The sequence below is a fragment of the Panthera tigris genome, chromosome D1, assembly GCF_018350195.1.
Source record: "Panthera tigris isolate Pti1 chromosome D1, P.tigris_Pti1_mat1.1, whole genome shotgun sequence".
Classification (NCBI taxonomy): domain Eukaryota; kingdom Metazoa; phylum Chordata; class Mammalia; order Carnivora; family Felidae; genus Panthera; species Panthera tigris.
In genome coordinates, this window is record NC_056669.1 from 104,918,758 (window position 1) to 104,932,882 (window position 14,125).

Here is a 14,125-nt window from a genome sequence, read left to right on the forward strand (position 1 = left end):
GTACCAGATAGGAAGCTGCTTTGGAATGCAGGCGTGTAGGAGGAACATTCCAGGCCCAGCTTTGGTGGGGGGGGGGGGGGGCGGCGGCTCCAGTGAGTCCCTTCCTCTGCCCCCAGGCCCATGCTCACCTACCGCGTGGACGCTGACAAGGGCTTCAACTTTTCGGTGGGCGACGACGCCTTCGTGTGCCAGAAGAAGAACCACTTTCAGGTGACAGTCTATATCGGCATGCTGGGGGAGCCCAAGTACGTCAAGACGCCCGAAGGCCTCAAGCCCCTTGACTGCTTCTACCTGAAACTGCACGGAGTGAAGGCAGGTTTGGGGGCTCAGCCAGGAGGGGAGGGGAGCAGAGGCGAGTCAGGAATGCCGGGGGGAGCCTGAGAGACCCCAAGGCAAAGTGAGTGTCCCTGTGCCCCGTCAGCCTCCTCAAGCTTCCTAATTCCTTCTCTACCCTGTGACCCCAAGTCTGCACCCCCAGCAGAGACGCTTCTCCTGACTCCTCTGTCGGCTGCCTTAGCTCCCCACCCCCAAATGGAGTCCCTGCCAACTCACCCCTCGCTCTAGGCTCACGCACCAGGCCTGGCTGTTCTCCTAGGGCATTGCCCGCCTTGGTCCCTCCTCTCACGTCTCCCCTCCGCCTCCCCCTGGACCAGACCACATGCCCCCTCCGTCCCCTGCCGCTTCTCTGAACGTCCACAGCGGCTTCTACTCTGGCGCTCAGCTCATGCTCCCCCGAGACCCCTGGTGCCCTCCCAGCAAAGAGCCATGACTTCTAAGCTTAGCCCACAAAGGCCTTTGGGATCCAGCCTTTCATTCCTGCCCTGCCGTTTGCTGTGCCCCAGACCATCTGGGCCTGTTCATAGCACCTGCTTTCCGGAAGCAGTCCATCCCTCCTCTCCTGGCAGGCCGTTCCTTGGCCTCCCTGGTCACTCTGCTGGGGTCCCTGGTCCCCGGGGACACTTGCCCTGAGTCCCCTCCAGCACCCCCCAGGAGGGGTTGATTTGGAGCCCTTGCGCATCCTGGGGGGACGGCTGGGTGTGTTCCCTTCAGTGCTGGGAGCCCAGCCGGCTCCTTGGCCTGGCTCAGCCAGTGCTCACAGAAGGGTTAAGGGGACTGGATGTGAGTGTGGGAGAGGGTCTGGGGAGTGAGCGGGTTTGTGTGTGTGTGTGTGTGCGTGTGTGTGTGTGTGTGTGTGTGTGTGTGTGTGTTGATGGAGGCCCGCTTGGGATATGTACGAGGAGGTCGGGGCGTGCGCGGGTGTGGACGTGGGGGCTGTGAGTGTTTCTGTGGAATACGTGTGTGGGTGGGTGTGTGCAGAGGTGGGGGAGTGATGGGACTATCTGTGCCCTCGTGGAAGAGAGGGCCGCCCCTCTTCCCGGGGAGGTCCAGCTGGGCCAGGCCTGGGCCGAGTGGGTAAAGGGAAGCAGAACCAGGCAGCAGAACCAGGGGGTCCCCTCGCCCTGATCTGCCTCGGGGGCCCTGCTTTCTCCCCCAGCTGGAGGCCCTGAACCAGTCCATCAACATTGAGCAGTCACAGTCCGACCGAAGCAAGCGGCCCTTTAACCCTGTCACGTGAGTGTCTGGCCCTGTGGGGGGAGGGGGGAGGACCTGGGAGGGCTGACCCTGGAGCTGGGCTGGGAGCTGAGGGGGCCCGGCTGGCACCCCCAGTGTCTGCCTCCTACACATTCTTGACTGGGTCCCCCTCCCTGCCCGCTGAATACCAACCCCCCGCCTCTGCAGGGTCAATCTGCCTCCTGAGCAGGTCACGAAGGTGACTGTGGGGCGCTTGCACTTCAGCGAGACCACCGCCAACAACATGCGCAAGAAGGGCAAACCTAACCCTGACCAGAGGTGAGCGGGCTTGACCTCTGCCTGGGCAGGCCCTCCATTTCCGAGGAGGAAGGGCAGCAGGACACCACCCTGTAGTCAGTGTCCCACAGACTGACCCATTTTACAGATGAGAGACCTGAGACTCGTACCTAAGGCTAACTGATTTAAGGATGAGACAGACCAGAAGCGCGGCTTCTGGATGAAACAGCTCAAAGGTTTCCTAGCTGTGGGTCCTGGGGAATGTCTGCCCCCTGGTGGAGACTCAGGTTCCTCTTCTGTGGGACGAGCTGTGAACGCCCCCGCCCCTCCTCGAGCCGCTAGGGGTGGTAGGAGCCTCAGCACTGAACATCAGAGTTGGGAAGGGTGGCTGGGGCTCAGGGGCAGGTGGGGCAGGACCTTGGGTGCCTCTAAACCCCTGTGCGCCCCAGGTACTTCATGCTGGTGGTGGCGCTCCAGGCCCATGCACAGAACCAGAACTACACGCTGGCTGCCCAGATCTCAGAGCGCATCATCGTGAGGGTGAGGGCCATCTCCAGCCAAGGGGTTGAGAGTCCTCCCCAGAGCTGGGAGAAACAGCACCCAGGAGGAATACGGGGTACTGGGGGCGGGGGGTGGTCAGGAGCTAGAATGCTGATCCCACTCGGTGCTAGTGGTGTGACTTTGGGCGAGTTCCCACCCTCTGAGCCACAAGCGTGGAGGAACACAAGACCTAGGTAGCCTTCTGAGATCCCACAAGCGACTGAAAAGTGCCACAGTGAGAGGGTCGGTTGAAGTTGGGCATGGTGGAGTGAGAACCCTTGCCTGGAGCGGGAGGGGTGGCGGCAGGGTTTCCCAGGGCACTGCAGGTGCCCCGTCCCCTAGGACTGATCCAACCCCAACTTGTGCTAGGCCTCCAACCCAGGCCAGTTTGAGAGTGACAGCGACGTGCTGTGGCAGCGGGCGCAGGTGCCCGACACTGTCTTCCACCATGGCCGCGTGGGCATCAACACGGACCGACCCGACGAGGCGTTGGTCGTGCACGGCAATGTCAAGGTCATGGGCTCGCTCATGCACCCCTCCGACCTGCGGGCCAAGGAGCACGTGCAGGAGGTGGGGGCGGGGCTGTGGGCGAGGGGCGGGGCTGTGCGGCGGGGAGAGCTGAGTTTCCCGCGGGAGGGGCCGGGGGCAGGGCTGGGCCGCGAGGGGCGGATTGGTGTGTGGGCGGGGCTCGTGGGGGGGCGGGGCCAGATGGAAGGGCGGGGCTGCAGGGGAAGGAGATGGGGGAGGCCGGCTCTAGATTTCTGGAGCTCGACCCTGGTGCAAGGTCTCCCTTCCGCACTGCAGACCCTGGGTCCCCACCGTCTTGAGCTCCGGGGCCTACTTCGGACGGGCCCAGGAGGGGAGGGGTTCAGTCTCGGCCCCGGTTCCCGTGCAGGTGGACACCACGGAGCAGCTGAAGAGGATCTCACGCATGCGGCTGGTGCACTACAGATACAAGCCTGAGTTTGCAGCCACCGCAGGCATCGAGGCCACGGCACCAGAGACGGGTAGGGACCTGATACGTCGACGGGAGCTGGGGTCCCAGAACCAGCAGCCTCGCCCGCAGTAACCCCACCCCCTGTGTCTGTCCTCTGGCAACTCTGCCCCAGCCCGCTGGAAACCCCACTCCCAGGAACCCCTCTCCTTGACTCCTGGAACCCCTGCCTAGGAATCCTGCCCTCTAGAAGTCCCGCCCCTCAGCCCTGGGTGCCCGGGACACTAGAAGTCCAGGAACGGTGGTCCCGGCATCCTCTGCTCCTTAGGTGAATCCTGCCTCTATCCAGGCCCACTTTCCCTGGGAGCCTTACACCCAGGAATCCACCCTTCCCCCAGGCCAGGGAACCCCACAACCGGAGCCAGGGAGCGGCAGCCTTCGGAACACTGGTCCGTAGGAGGCCCCTGCTCCAGTGCTCCTTGGATCCCAAATCTCTAGCCCTCAGAATTTCGCCCTCTTCAAACTTGGGGGCCCTCCTTGCGTTATAATTGGCGCTGTGGGTGTTCTGTACCCACTCTCCCCCACTCTCCAGGTGTCATCGCCCAGGAGGTGAAGGAGATCCTGCCTGAGGCCGTGAAGGACACTGGAGACGTGGTCTTTGCCAATGGGAAAACCATAGAGAACTTCTTGGTGGTGAACAAGGTCTGCAGGGTGGGGGGATGGAGAGAGCCCAAGGGCCGTGGGTGGACCAGCTGGGGCGTTATCTCCCACTTAGAGACTGGGGGCACTGAAGTGCAGAGGGGGCAGGCAGCCCAGTCTTCTCTCATGCTGCCTCCGGAGCCCCCTGCCCACCCCACCCCGCCCCCCGCCCCCGGGGAAAGGGGGTGAGCGTTCAAGGGCCAGCTGGGGACTTGGCGACACGATGGTTGTGCGATCCACAGCAAGAGGAAGCTCCCTGGGGATCATTTTCCTCCCCTTTGAAAGGAGGCTAGAGATAGTCCACTGCCAAGACCTTCCCAGGTGGTTATTGAGAAGCTGAAACACACAGCGGAGCGTGAGGGTGATGTTTGTAACTACCTGGCGTGAGGCCGGGCATCAAGGAGCGTGTAGTACTATGTCTTGGCCTTGGCTGAGCAATAAGGAGCTGAAGCCTGAGATACCACGTTCATCAGAGGGTGGGAGCCTCTGAGAGACGGGGTTCAGACGGCGGGGAGGGGTGGGAAGGGCTGGCCGGATGGCGGCGCAAAGGTGCAGAGGCGGGGGTGCTGTTTGGAGGCAGGCGCGGGGAGTTGGGGGCTGCCGAGGCCGACCTGGGCAGGGAGGCTTTGAGGACTTCCAGGCGGCCGTGGGTCCCGCTCCCTGTAGCCCAGGGTTCCCAGGGGCTGACCGTGCCGGCCGCCCGCGGCAGGAGCGCATCTTCATGGAGAATGTGGGTGCCGTGAAGGAGCTGTGCAAGCTGACGGACAACCTGGAGACGCGCATTGACGAGCTGGAGCGCTGGAGCCACAAGCTGGCCAAACTGCGGCGGCTGGACAGCCTCAAGTCCACTGGCAGCTCGGGTGCCTTCAGGTGGGGGCGGGGCCAGGCGGGGGCCAGACCCCTTTCCCAGAGGCACCTCTGACCCTGGCCCTCTTGCTGCAGCCATGCAGGGAGCCAGTTCAGCCGGGCGGGCAGCGTCCCCCACAAGAAGAGGCCCCCCAAGGTGGCCAGCAAGGTGAGGATGGGCGCGGATGGGAGGCGGGTGGGACCGGGGCCCTCCTCCTCCAGGCCCTCGGACCGCAAGCCCTTCCCCTCGCTTCCCAGCTCTCTAGCCCTCTGGCCCCGTTTCTCCTTCGTCTCCCGCTGCTCCCCCCCTCCCCCGTAGGAACGAGCAGACCTTAGCACCCCCACGTCCAGCCGAGCCCACACTGAGTGAGACCATGGGCTCCCTCAGTCTGGGCCTCTTCTGCTTCTTCCCCTTTCACGCTCGGTCCTCAGTCGTCATCTGTGGTCCCAGACCAGGCCTGCATCAGCCAGCGCTTCCTGCAGGGAACCATCATTGCCCTGGTGGTGGTCATGGCCTTCAGGTGACTTGTCCCCCGGGCTCCCGGGGTGGCTGGCTGGGGAAGTTGAGCTGTCCCTTGGGCCCGGGCCCGGGGGGAAGAGGAAGATGTGGCCGGGAGAGGAGACCTCACGGAGGGATGGAGGGACAGAGGGACGTCTCAGGGAAGGAAGTGGGCTGCCTCATTCGGTCTCGTGCCCCTGGGGCTGGGGAGACCCACTCGCAGGCACCGTTCACTGTCACTCGCGAGCCCAACCCCCGGAGCCAAGGGCCACAGACCCTGCCCTAGAGAGAGGGGCCGGGACAGTAGCCCCAGCTCTAACAGTGGCCCTTTTTCTGTGGCTCCCAGCGTGGTGTCCATGTCTACACTGTATGTGCTGAGCCTGCGCACCGAGGAGGACCTGGTGGAAACCGATGGGTATGTCCCCGGAGGCCTGGCTGCTGGCCAAGCCGCCAGGACAGGTGGGGCTTTGGTGGGCAGCCCAGGGTCAGAGGAGCCGTGGAGGCTGTCTCCTCCAAAGGGGATAGCGCTTCAGCTCTCGGCCTGCCGGAGGCTTGCTGGGGTGGCTGGGAAGGTCTCCCTGGAGGAGGGGCAGACGTTTCCCGGTCCCTACCGAAGCCAGTGTGTCTCGTGGGCCCGTTCAGTGCTCCTTTAGGTAGCTGGGCCTCTGAGAGTCAGAGGTCATCGAGGGGCCCAGGTTGGAATGGGCATGGGGGGAGGGGCGGGGGAAAGAGGGCCACCGTGGGATCTTGGGCTCTGTTTGCCCACTGTCACCTCAGCTCCTGGGCTATCTCTGACTGTTTCTTTTCTCTCTCCTCCCCTGCACCTATCCCCCCCTCCTGTTCCTCTCTGCTGCCCGTTAGCTCTTTTGCTGTGTCCACTTCCTGTCTTCTGGCCCTGCTCCGGCCCCAGCACCCTGGGGGGAGTGAGGCCAGGTGCCCATGGTACGTGTCTGGACCGAGCCCCTGCCCTCCTGCCTCTGGCTCCTGCCACCCTTCTCCCTGCCTCCTTTCCACCATCCCTGTCCACCTCCTCCTGTCCCTCCTGCTCCGCCGGAACCCCCAGGCCTCCCTGTTGAGGCTGTCCTCTGAGCTCAGCCCTCCCTTCCCCAGCAGGTCCAGCCAGAGCTTTGGGACCACTCAGCTCCGACAGTCCCCTGTGACCACCGGGCTGCCAGGCACACGGCCCTCTTTGCTGCTGGGTGCGTGCCTGTGGGGGGTCCGGAGGGTTGGGATGGGGGAGAGGTGGCCGCGTTCTGGGGCGGCGGGGGCGCGGGGCTCAGCTGCCTGCTGCTCGCTCATACGGCCCCTGGCTTCCGCAGTTACCACCGGCCTGAGCAGCTCAGCCCCAGGTCCTGTCATCCCCACTTTGGACCTGTGCTCCAGCCGCCCTTGTCCAGTCATCTGCTGTTCCTCCTCCACCCCCAGCCCTACCCCTGCCCCTAGTCTTGGCTCCAGCTTTAACCCTGGCCGTGGCCTCAGCCCCAGTCCCAGCCCCTCCACCAACCGCTCAGGTATGGCTGTCTTGGGTTCGGGTTGAGGGGGTGTTATGGGAGTCCAGAGAAAGACCCCAAAGACTCATTGGAGGGAGGGTGTCCGGGAGCCCAGAATGAGGCTCCGGAGGAAGACTGGTGGGTCTCCCTGAGGGGACCAAGAGACAGATGGGGGTCACCCACAGTCTGGTGAAGTCCTAGAGAAAGCTGGACAGGAAGTAGCCAGTTGCTGCCTGTGCCTTCTTCTCAGCCTACCTCTGGTTCTGTCCACAGGCCCCGGCCAGATGGCCCTCCTACCAGTCACCAACATCAGAGCCAAGTCCTGGGGCCTGTCGGCCAATGGTATTGGCCACTCCAAGCATCCAAAGAGCTCAGAGCCTCTGGCCAGCCCCGAAGTCCCCTTCCCTGGAGGGCAGGGCAAAGCCAAGAACAGCCCCAGCCTTGGTCTCCACGGCCGGGCCCGCAGAGGGCTTCCCCAGCCCGGCCTGAGCCCTGCTCGGCCCACTCGGGCCCAGGGCCAGCCAGGTACTTGCCCTACCTTGCCCCCCATCTTCTCAGCTCAGCCACCTGAATGCCTGGCGCGGGATTGCCAACCTACAGACGCTTGCTGGGCATTACTAAGTAGCAGGAATGAGGCCAGGAGCCTTATGTAGCTCGCCTCATTTAATCCTTACATATTCCTGCAAGGAGGGGATCATCCCCGTAGTTCAGATGGGGAAACCGAGACAGGGTGTTCGGCCTGTCGGCGGCAGAGCTAGGATTCCATCTCCCCGACACCGGGGCCTGGCTCCTTCACCCCCATGCCAGGGCAAGGAGGGTGCTGTGTAGGGTCTCCCCCCGCGCCCCCCCAGCTTTCCAAATCTCAAGGCTTTGGTTGTCACCAAGCCGGAGAACCCTTGGCCGCAGAGGTTTTCTGTCTGCCACTGACTCCTCCGACGCACCCTGCCGGCCACCCTGGGGGCTGCCGAGGCGGCCAGGGGCCTTCCAGGCTTCCCAGGCGGCTCTGCTCTAGGTATTGGGCCTTCTCATTGGCTTTCACTTGATGGGTTTTGTGGCTTAGAGGAAAAAAAAAGCTTAGAAACTGACTTGCCGAGACTGAAGTTCAATTGTACCGGGGGGTGGGGGGCTGGGGGTGCTGAGGACACACGTGCCCGGCCCCGGTGGCTCAGAGACGTGAGAACACGGCGGCGTAGGGGTGGGCCGCAGCTCTGAGGGGACTTTGCAGGCAGCTTGGTGACTGGGGAGGGCACGTAATCCAGGCGGGGGTGGAGAGGTGATCAGGAAGGCCTCCCAGGAGGAGGTGACATTGGAGCTGAGTCTCTGAAGGACCGCAGGAGTTTGCCCAGAAGAGAAATGCGAGGGTCTCTTCCATCTTGTCTGTGTGTGGTGTCCGTGGGCCCACAGGCCTCCTGGGGCCCCTGGGTGCCTGGCTGTGCCTCACGGAGCTGAGCACATGTTCGGTGGCCCCAGCCTCCCCTCCCTCGGTGGGACGGTCAGGCGGGCAGCAGCTAGCCTGTAGGTGAGCTGAGATGACCTCACCCGCCCTCCGTGTCACACTTCAGTCCCGCCCTCACCCAGCCAGCCAGCCGGTCGTGGCGGGTTCTTTCACAGAGGGCCACAGGCCCCCAGGAGTCTGGTGCTGGCAGGTGTCTCACAGTTGGCTCTGGAGGGAAAAAAAAAAAAAAAAGCCCCGATTTGTGGCGAATACTCCCACCATGGCTGATTTCAAGGTACCGACCTGATGCCTCTGAACTGAGTGTTGAAAAGCGTGTGCAGTCAGGAGCAGAACACTGTGGGCGGGCTCCTGTGCACCCCCCCGGCACCCATCCCTGCCCCTGGTGTGCAGGTTCTTGTCAAGGAGGCGGGCCTCAGGCTCCCGGGAACTGACTCTTCGTAGTGCTGCTGGGGCGGAGGGTGGTGTGACCCTGGCCATTGTGGGGGGGTCTGGAAAGAATGACCTGAAACTTATTTATACTAAGGTGCGTGTGACTGAACGCGAGTCTGGCGAGGAAGGGCTTGGTGGCTTCTCGCCCCTGTCACCCTCCTCCCTGCCCCAACAGCCTCTCTCCTTGCAGACCCAGTGCCCTCCCTGACCTCCATCCAGGTGCTGGAGAACTCAATGCCCATCACTGCCCAGTACTGCGCTCCAGAGGATGCCTGCAGGTGGGCCTGGCTGCCCCCCTCCCCTCACCCCAAGGACAGACTCCCTCAGGTGACGTGAGCCCAGGCAGTACAGATGCTCAGATGTCATCCCCCTTCCCCCACCCCCGAGGTGGCACAGTCGCTTTCCGTGAGCTCCAGGACAGACGGGGTGGGGGTGGGGGGGGCGGGGAGTCCAGGCAGGGGGCCTCAGGAGGGTAGCCTCGGACTAAGCAGCAGCCATGTTTGCCCTCTCAGGCCTGGAAACTTCACCTACCACATCCCTGTCAGCAGCGGCACCCCGCTGCACCTCAGCCTGACTCTGCAGATGAAGTGAGTGGAGGGACGTGGGGGTCCCCGGCAACCTGGGGAAGGGGTCTGAGGAGCGACGCCAACTTTATTGCTCGCTCTGCGCTTGACTGGCTGTGTGACCCTGGCAGTCTCTGGGCTTCAGCTTCTCATCTGTAAACCACACCGTGGTTGCACCGGGGTGTGAGCGCCACGTGGGACGGTAGACGGCAAAGGGTTTGCGGCCGTCTCGGGCCTTGACCCGTGGGCATCGTTGTCAGGCCGCCTGCGGACTCGCGGCTTGTTTCAGCGGGGCAGGGGGGGTGGAGGGGAGGGCTGGTTGGGAGGGGGCCCCCAGGAGCCCCACCTCCCTGCTAACTGGGCCTTCCCCCAGCTCTTCGTCTCCCGTGTCTGTGGTGCTGTGCAGCCTGATGTCAAAGGAGCAGCCGTGTGAGGAGAGGGACTTTCCACAGAGCCTGCACACCTACCAGGACACCCAGGTAGGGGGCGACTGGGAAGCCGTGGGCCAGCCACACCCCAGAGCTTCCTCTCCCCGGGCACAGCCGCGCCCCCAAACAGGTGAAGGAGCGGGGGGCCAGAGCGAAGGCACCTCCACAAGGGACGCTTCAGGCCTCTGGGCCCTGGGGAGGGGGCACGGGTGCACTGGTCACAGCTGAGCGCCTCGTGGCCCTGCCCTTGCTCTGTCCCATCCCCGGCCCTGCCCTGACTGAGCCCCTGGGAAGACAAAAGTCCCACCAGGCCTAAGCTGGGATGGAACGCAACGGTGCGGGTGGGGAGGGTATTCTAGGAATCCTTGGCAGGGAGAGCCAGCCTTGTCTGTGCTCGGGGTCAGAACAGCCACCCCGAAAAAGTCACGTTTAAGACGAGAATTGAAGGATGATTTGGGGTCAGCTGGAGAAAGAAGAGAGGACAGTGTCCCAGGAGTAGGACAGCACATGCTGAGGTCTGGAGGCCAGGGACTGGGTGGCCTTCCGGCAGAGCCGGACACGTGGCAAAGGCTAGGGGGCGGGAAACGGGAAGGAGCACGGGCAGCGGCTCACACTGGGCCCAGTGAGTTCACACTGGGCAGCGGCATGGTTCAAGCCACCATTTTGGAAGATCTCTCGGCGATTTCGTAGAGGCCTACCTCCTGCTCGGAGAACCAAATGGCTGAGACCCTTTCCTTGTTCAGCTCCTCACTGGCCATGTGATCCCCACGTAACCCAAAGTTGTGACTCTCAGCACGGGTTAAGGGGACTTCTCACCAATTCGTGGTTATTCAACAAGTATGTGTCGGGGCCCCTCTAGCCCAGGCCCTGTCCTGGGCTCAGCAGGGGGGAGGCAGGCGGGGTGGACCCAGGCCTTGCCTGGGAAGAATGCACCCTCTAGCTGAGGAGAAAAGATGTGCAGAAAGTAACGAGTGGAGGGGTGGGTGGGAGCCTCGAAACAGGCGCAGAGGAGAACGTGCCCGGAAGTAGAGGGAGAGCCCAGCCAGCCCCTCGTCTTCAGATGTGGAGCTCAGGCCAGAATCCACATCCCTGGAGGCCAAGCCAAAGCCTCAGGGGGGGAGATGGGCAAGCGGTCTGAAGCCGGGCCTCACGCTCCCTGGCGAAGGAGAGCAGACCAGACCCGTGTGTCAACCCCAGCCCTGCCACCCGGTGCCCTGTGATTTTAGGCTGGAACTCGGCTTCCTCATCTACCAGCATCACCTTACTGGGTTGTAGTGAGGTTGGGGTTAATGAAATACTTTGTGCCTGGAGCGTAATGGGTGAGGGGAGGCAGGGACCGGTGGCTGTGGGCTTGTGGGTACCTGGCACAGAGTGTGCGTAGAGGGGGGCTGCCATCACTCCCCCAAGCAGAGCGTGCTCCCTCCCTTCTCTCTTCTCAGCGCTCATTTTACCCTTTGGGAGACTTGCCCTGGAGCCCCGGTGAGGGCTGCTGGTTGGGATAGGGGCAGGGGGCTGTGTTCACCCTTCTCTCTCCCCTCTCTCCAGGGCACGTCCCACCAGTGGCCAGTGACCATCCTGTCTTTCCGAGAATTCACCTACCACTTCCGGGTGGCACTGCTGGTGAGCCCAGGCACCCACCTGCCCCCAGAGGTCCAGGCGCCTGTAGCTCCGCGTGGGGCTCGGGGAAGGGAGGCGGGGGTTCACGGAGCGCATGGCAGGACGTGGGGCACAGGGGCAGGTGATGTCGGCGCCGGGGGCGGGGTGCTTCCTGCCCTGCACCCCCAGAGCCACCTCACCTGTGCCCGCTCCCCTCCCACCCAGGGTCAGGCCAACTGCAGCGTGGAGGCCCCGGTCCTGCCGGCCACAGACTACTATTTCCACTTCTACCGCCTGTGTGACTGAGCTGCCCTCCCCAAGGCAGCACCACACCACGGCCCGGGTCCCCGGGCGCCCCTTCCACACTGGACGCGGTGGTGTTACACTGGAGCCGCTGCCCGCCAGCTCTCTGCTCACTGGCACCCCCTTGGAGAGACTGAACCGGGCCTGGCCCTCCCCACGACTGGTGAAACTGGAAGTCCTCACACTGGAGTTGCTGTCCCTGCCGGTCGCCCCTCCCACGTCGCGGAGGGAGCCAGAGGGACCTCCTGGGGCCGGGCCGGGACCAGTTCCTATCTGTCCAGTTACGGTGGTTGGAGGGCCGGCCTCAGGTACCCTGGAGGCAAGGGTAAGCCTGTGACTGTCCAGAGCCTACCTCCCACCCTCCCCTTTTGAGGCTGGGAGCCCCCCCTCTTTTGGAGAGGGGCCCTGCTGACTTTGCTATCAGCTGGGGACTTGGACGGAGCCCTAAAAGACTCGGCTGGATCCATGAGTCGGTGGAGAGTATGCAGCCATCACCCTCACAGCTGCTCCCTGCGGGGGCGGCGAGGTGGTAGACTTTTTGGGGTTTGACTGTTACGCTGGACTTGGGACTTTTAAGCTTTAAGTGTGGCCCAGGAGGTCTCTTCTCCCTGGGAACACGGGCTCCCAAGAGCTCCCAGGGCAGCGGGAGCCAGCCCTGGATGGGTTGGAAAGACTGACCATGTGCCTTATGTACATTTCGTGCCCAGCTGAACCAGTGAGGGAGGTGGGGCGGTGGGCGAGGTAAGCCCCGGACCCTTGAACCTGGAGTATCCTGAAGTTCCCTGTGAGCCCCCCCCCCTCAAGACAGTGTCGGGGCCCCACGGCCTGGGTTCCTGGGAGTTTCCAGAGCTTAGCAGCAGTATCCGGGACCCATCATTCTCTCTGAGCAGGGGAGCAGGAATCCATGCCAGGCAGCAGGCTGGTCTTGGCTGGTGTGTGGATGCAGAGTTGTTGCTGTTATTAACGAAATAATTACTAAAATGCACTTAAGCCAGAGTGGGGGTGGAGATTGGAGATGGTAAAGCCCAGAGAAGTGCAGAGCCCTGGGGAGGGGGGGGCAGGGGGACACTTGCAGAGACAGGAGCCTGGCTCTGATCCATCCCAGGGAGGCTTGAGACATCCAGCTCACTCCCAACCACCAAGACTCTGGCTTCCCCCTTCACTCTTGTCTCCTGGTCACCTGGTCTCCCCAGATCAAGGGCTCCCATATTGGGTTCGGGGAGCTGAGCTGGAGCGACCCAGGCTCGGGCAGCAGGCCCCGTCTCCACTTACTCCTCCCAGAGATGGAGCAGTGGGCTTGTGTTAGGAAGAAGTCTTATCTCAAGTGCCAATGTTAAGTTAACCTTTCTTAGTGGGTGCCTGGAGCACTGAGGCCACATCCAGGCTCACAGAAGAATGTGGAAATCACTGAGCCACGTCCGCATGGGCCCGGGAAGGGGACCGGGAATTGCGGTCCCTGCTCTGTGGTATCCTGCCACCTCTTTGGGAACCAGGCCTTACCCCTCTCCGAAGTCTCATTCTCGACTTTGAACGGGAGGCCTTCCTATGGGGAGCTGGGTCTTGAAGCCTGGGAACTGTGGGCCCCCTCCTGGCATGGGTCGCAAAGCACTTACCCTTAGGGGAGTTGAGGGATGGCAGGGATACCTCGCCTCCCAGCCCCTTCCCCAGCGTGGCTCCACTCCTTCATTCTGACATAGGAATCCCACGGTTCCCCACACCACGCAGGGGGCCAGGCCTTCCTTAGGACTACTCTGTTCTCCCTCCCCCAGAGTGGGGGAAACCCTCCCGAAATGCCTTAAAAACTGCTGAGCCCCACCCTTTGTAATAGGATTCTGGGGCTTCCTCAGTGAGGGTGCCTGGCCTTGGACTGTGGCCCCTCAGTCCTGAACTGGAAAGTGACCCTCCACTGCCCCCTGGAGCCCTTCTGGACACAGCATTGCCCCAATCTGGTTAGCAGCTGGCTGTTTCCATGCCTGAGGAGGGGTCCTCAGTGCGAGGATTGGGGCCAAGCTGGGGCTCCAAGCTGCTTGAGAGGGGGTCAACCTTGGACCAAAGTCGCCTTAAGCCTAGTAAGGTAGATGGGCTTCAGGGAAGGGGAGCGGGTCACCTGCTGGAGGCTGACAGCTGCCCGGCTGGCACTGGTAAGTGGGTGTCTTGGTTCCATTCCCTACATGGGGTCCAGCAGCCACCCCTCCCCTCCCCTCCCCTCCGGCATTTATTCCCATAGCCGCGGGGCTAATCTCCCCGGAGCTTCAAGCTGTACATAGGGCCTCTCAACGCACAAGTCCCTCTGCCCACGTTATACCCACCCCCATAAAAGCCCGCGTGTGCATAGAGCGCCCCTCCCTCCCAGTTAACTCCCAGTTCCTGTCCCTGAGTGCTGACTCATATTTATCACGTACCAACTCTGACTCTGGAGTGGGCAGAGGGAGGCAGCCCTGGGCCTGCTTGCTTCCTGTCCCCGTCCTTTTCTTCTGAAGTAAATATACGTATATAAATAAATGTATAAATATGGCTTTGTATCTGACCTTGC

At 62.8% G+C, this 14,125-nt stretch overlaps 1 protein-coding gene across 10 annotated transcripts in view; it reads left to right on the forward strand.

The window, feature by feature from the left end:
* The window catches only part of MYRF (myelin regulatory factor), a 33,843-nt gene extending 19,724 nt beyond the window's left edge, over positions 1-14,119 (forward strand). For 4 of the 10 annotated variants that reach the window (XM_042958776.1, XM_042958782.1, XM_042958783.1 and 1 more), the window contains 19 exons: positions 117-312; positions 1,496-1,572; positions 1,741-1,851; positions 2,259-2,349; positions 2,719-2,919; positions 3,245-3,356; positions 3,876-3,985; positions 4,692-4,852; positions 4,925-4,997; positions 5,261-5,349; positions 5,674-5,742; positions 6,438-6,526; positions 6,647-6,838; positions 7,091-7,342; positions 8,878-8,980; positions 9,215-9,289; positions 9,639-9,744; positions 11,239-11,313; positions 11,515-14,119. In XM_042958776.1, the coding sequence (XP_042814710.1) occupies positions 117-312; positions 1,496-1,572; positions 1,741-1,851; positions 2,259-2,349; positions 2,719-2,919; positions 3,245-3,356; positions 3,876-3,985; positions 4,692-4,852; positions 4,925-4,997; positions 5,261-5,349; positions 5,674-5,742; positions 6,438-6,526; positions 6,647-6,838; positions 7,091-7,342; positions 8,878-8,980; positions 9,215-9,289; positions 9,639-9,744; positions 11,239-11,313; positions 11,515-11,595 (2,263 nt within the window). In that variant the 3' untranslated portion in view covers positions 11,596-14,119. Of the gene's footprint in view, positions 1-116; positions 313-1,495; positions 1,573-1,740; positions 1,852-2,258; positions 2,350-2,718; positions 2,920-3,244; positions 3,357-3,875; positions 3,986-4,691; positions 4,853-4,924; positions 4,998-5,260; positions 5,350-5,673; positions 5,743-6,188; positions 6,270-6,437; positions 6,527-6,646; positions 6,839-7,090; positions 7,343-8,877; positions 9,030-9,214; positions 9,290-9,638; positions 9,745-11,238; positions 11,314-11,514 lie in introns of those variants that run through there. The other 6 variants (XM_042958785.1, XM_042958779.1, XM_042958778.1 and 3 more) reach the window with 6 other exon arrangements.
* The last annotated feature ends 6 nt before the right edge of the window (positions 14,120-14,125 follow it).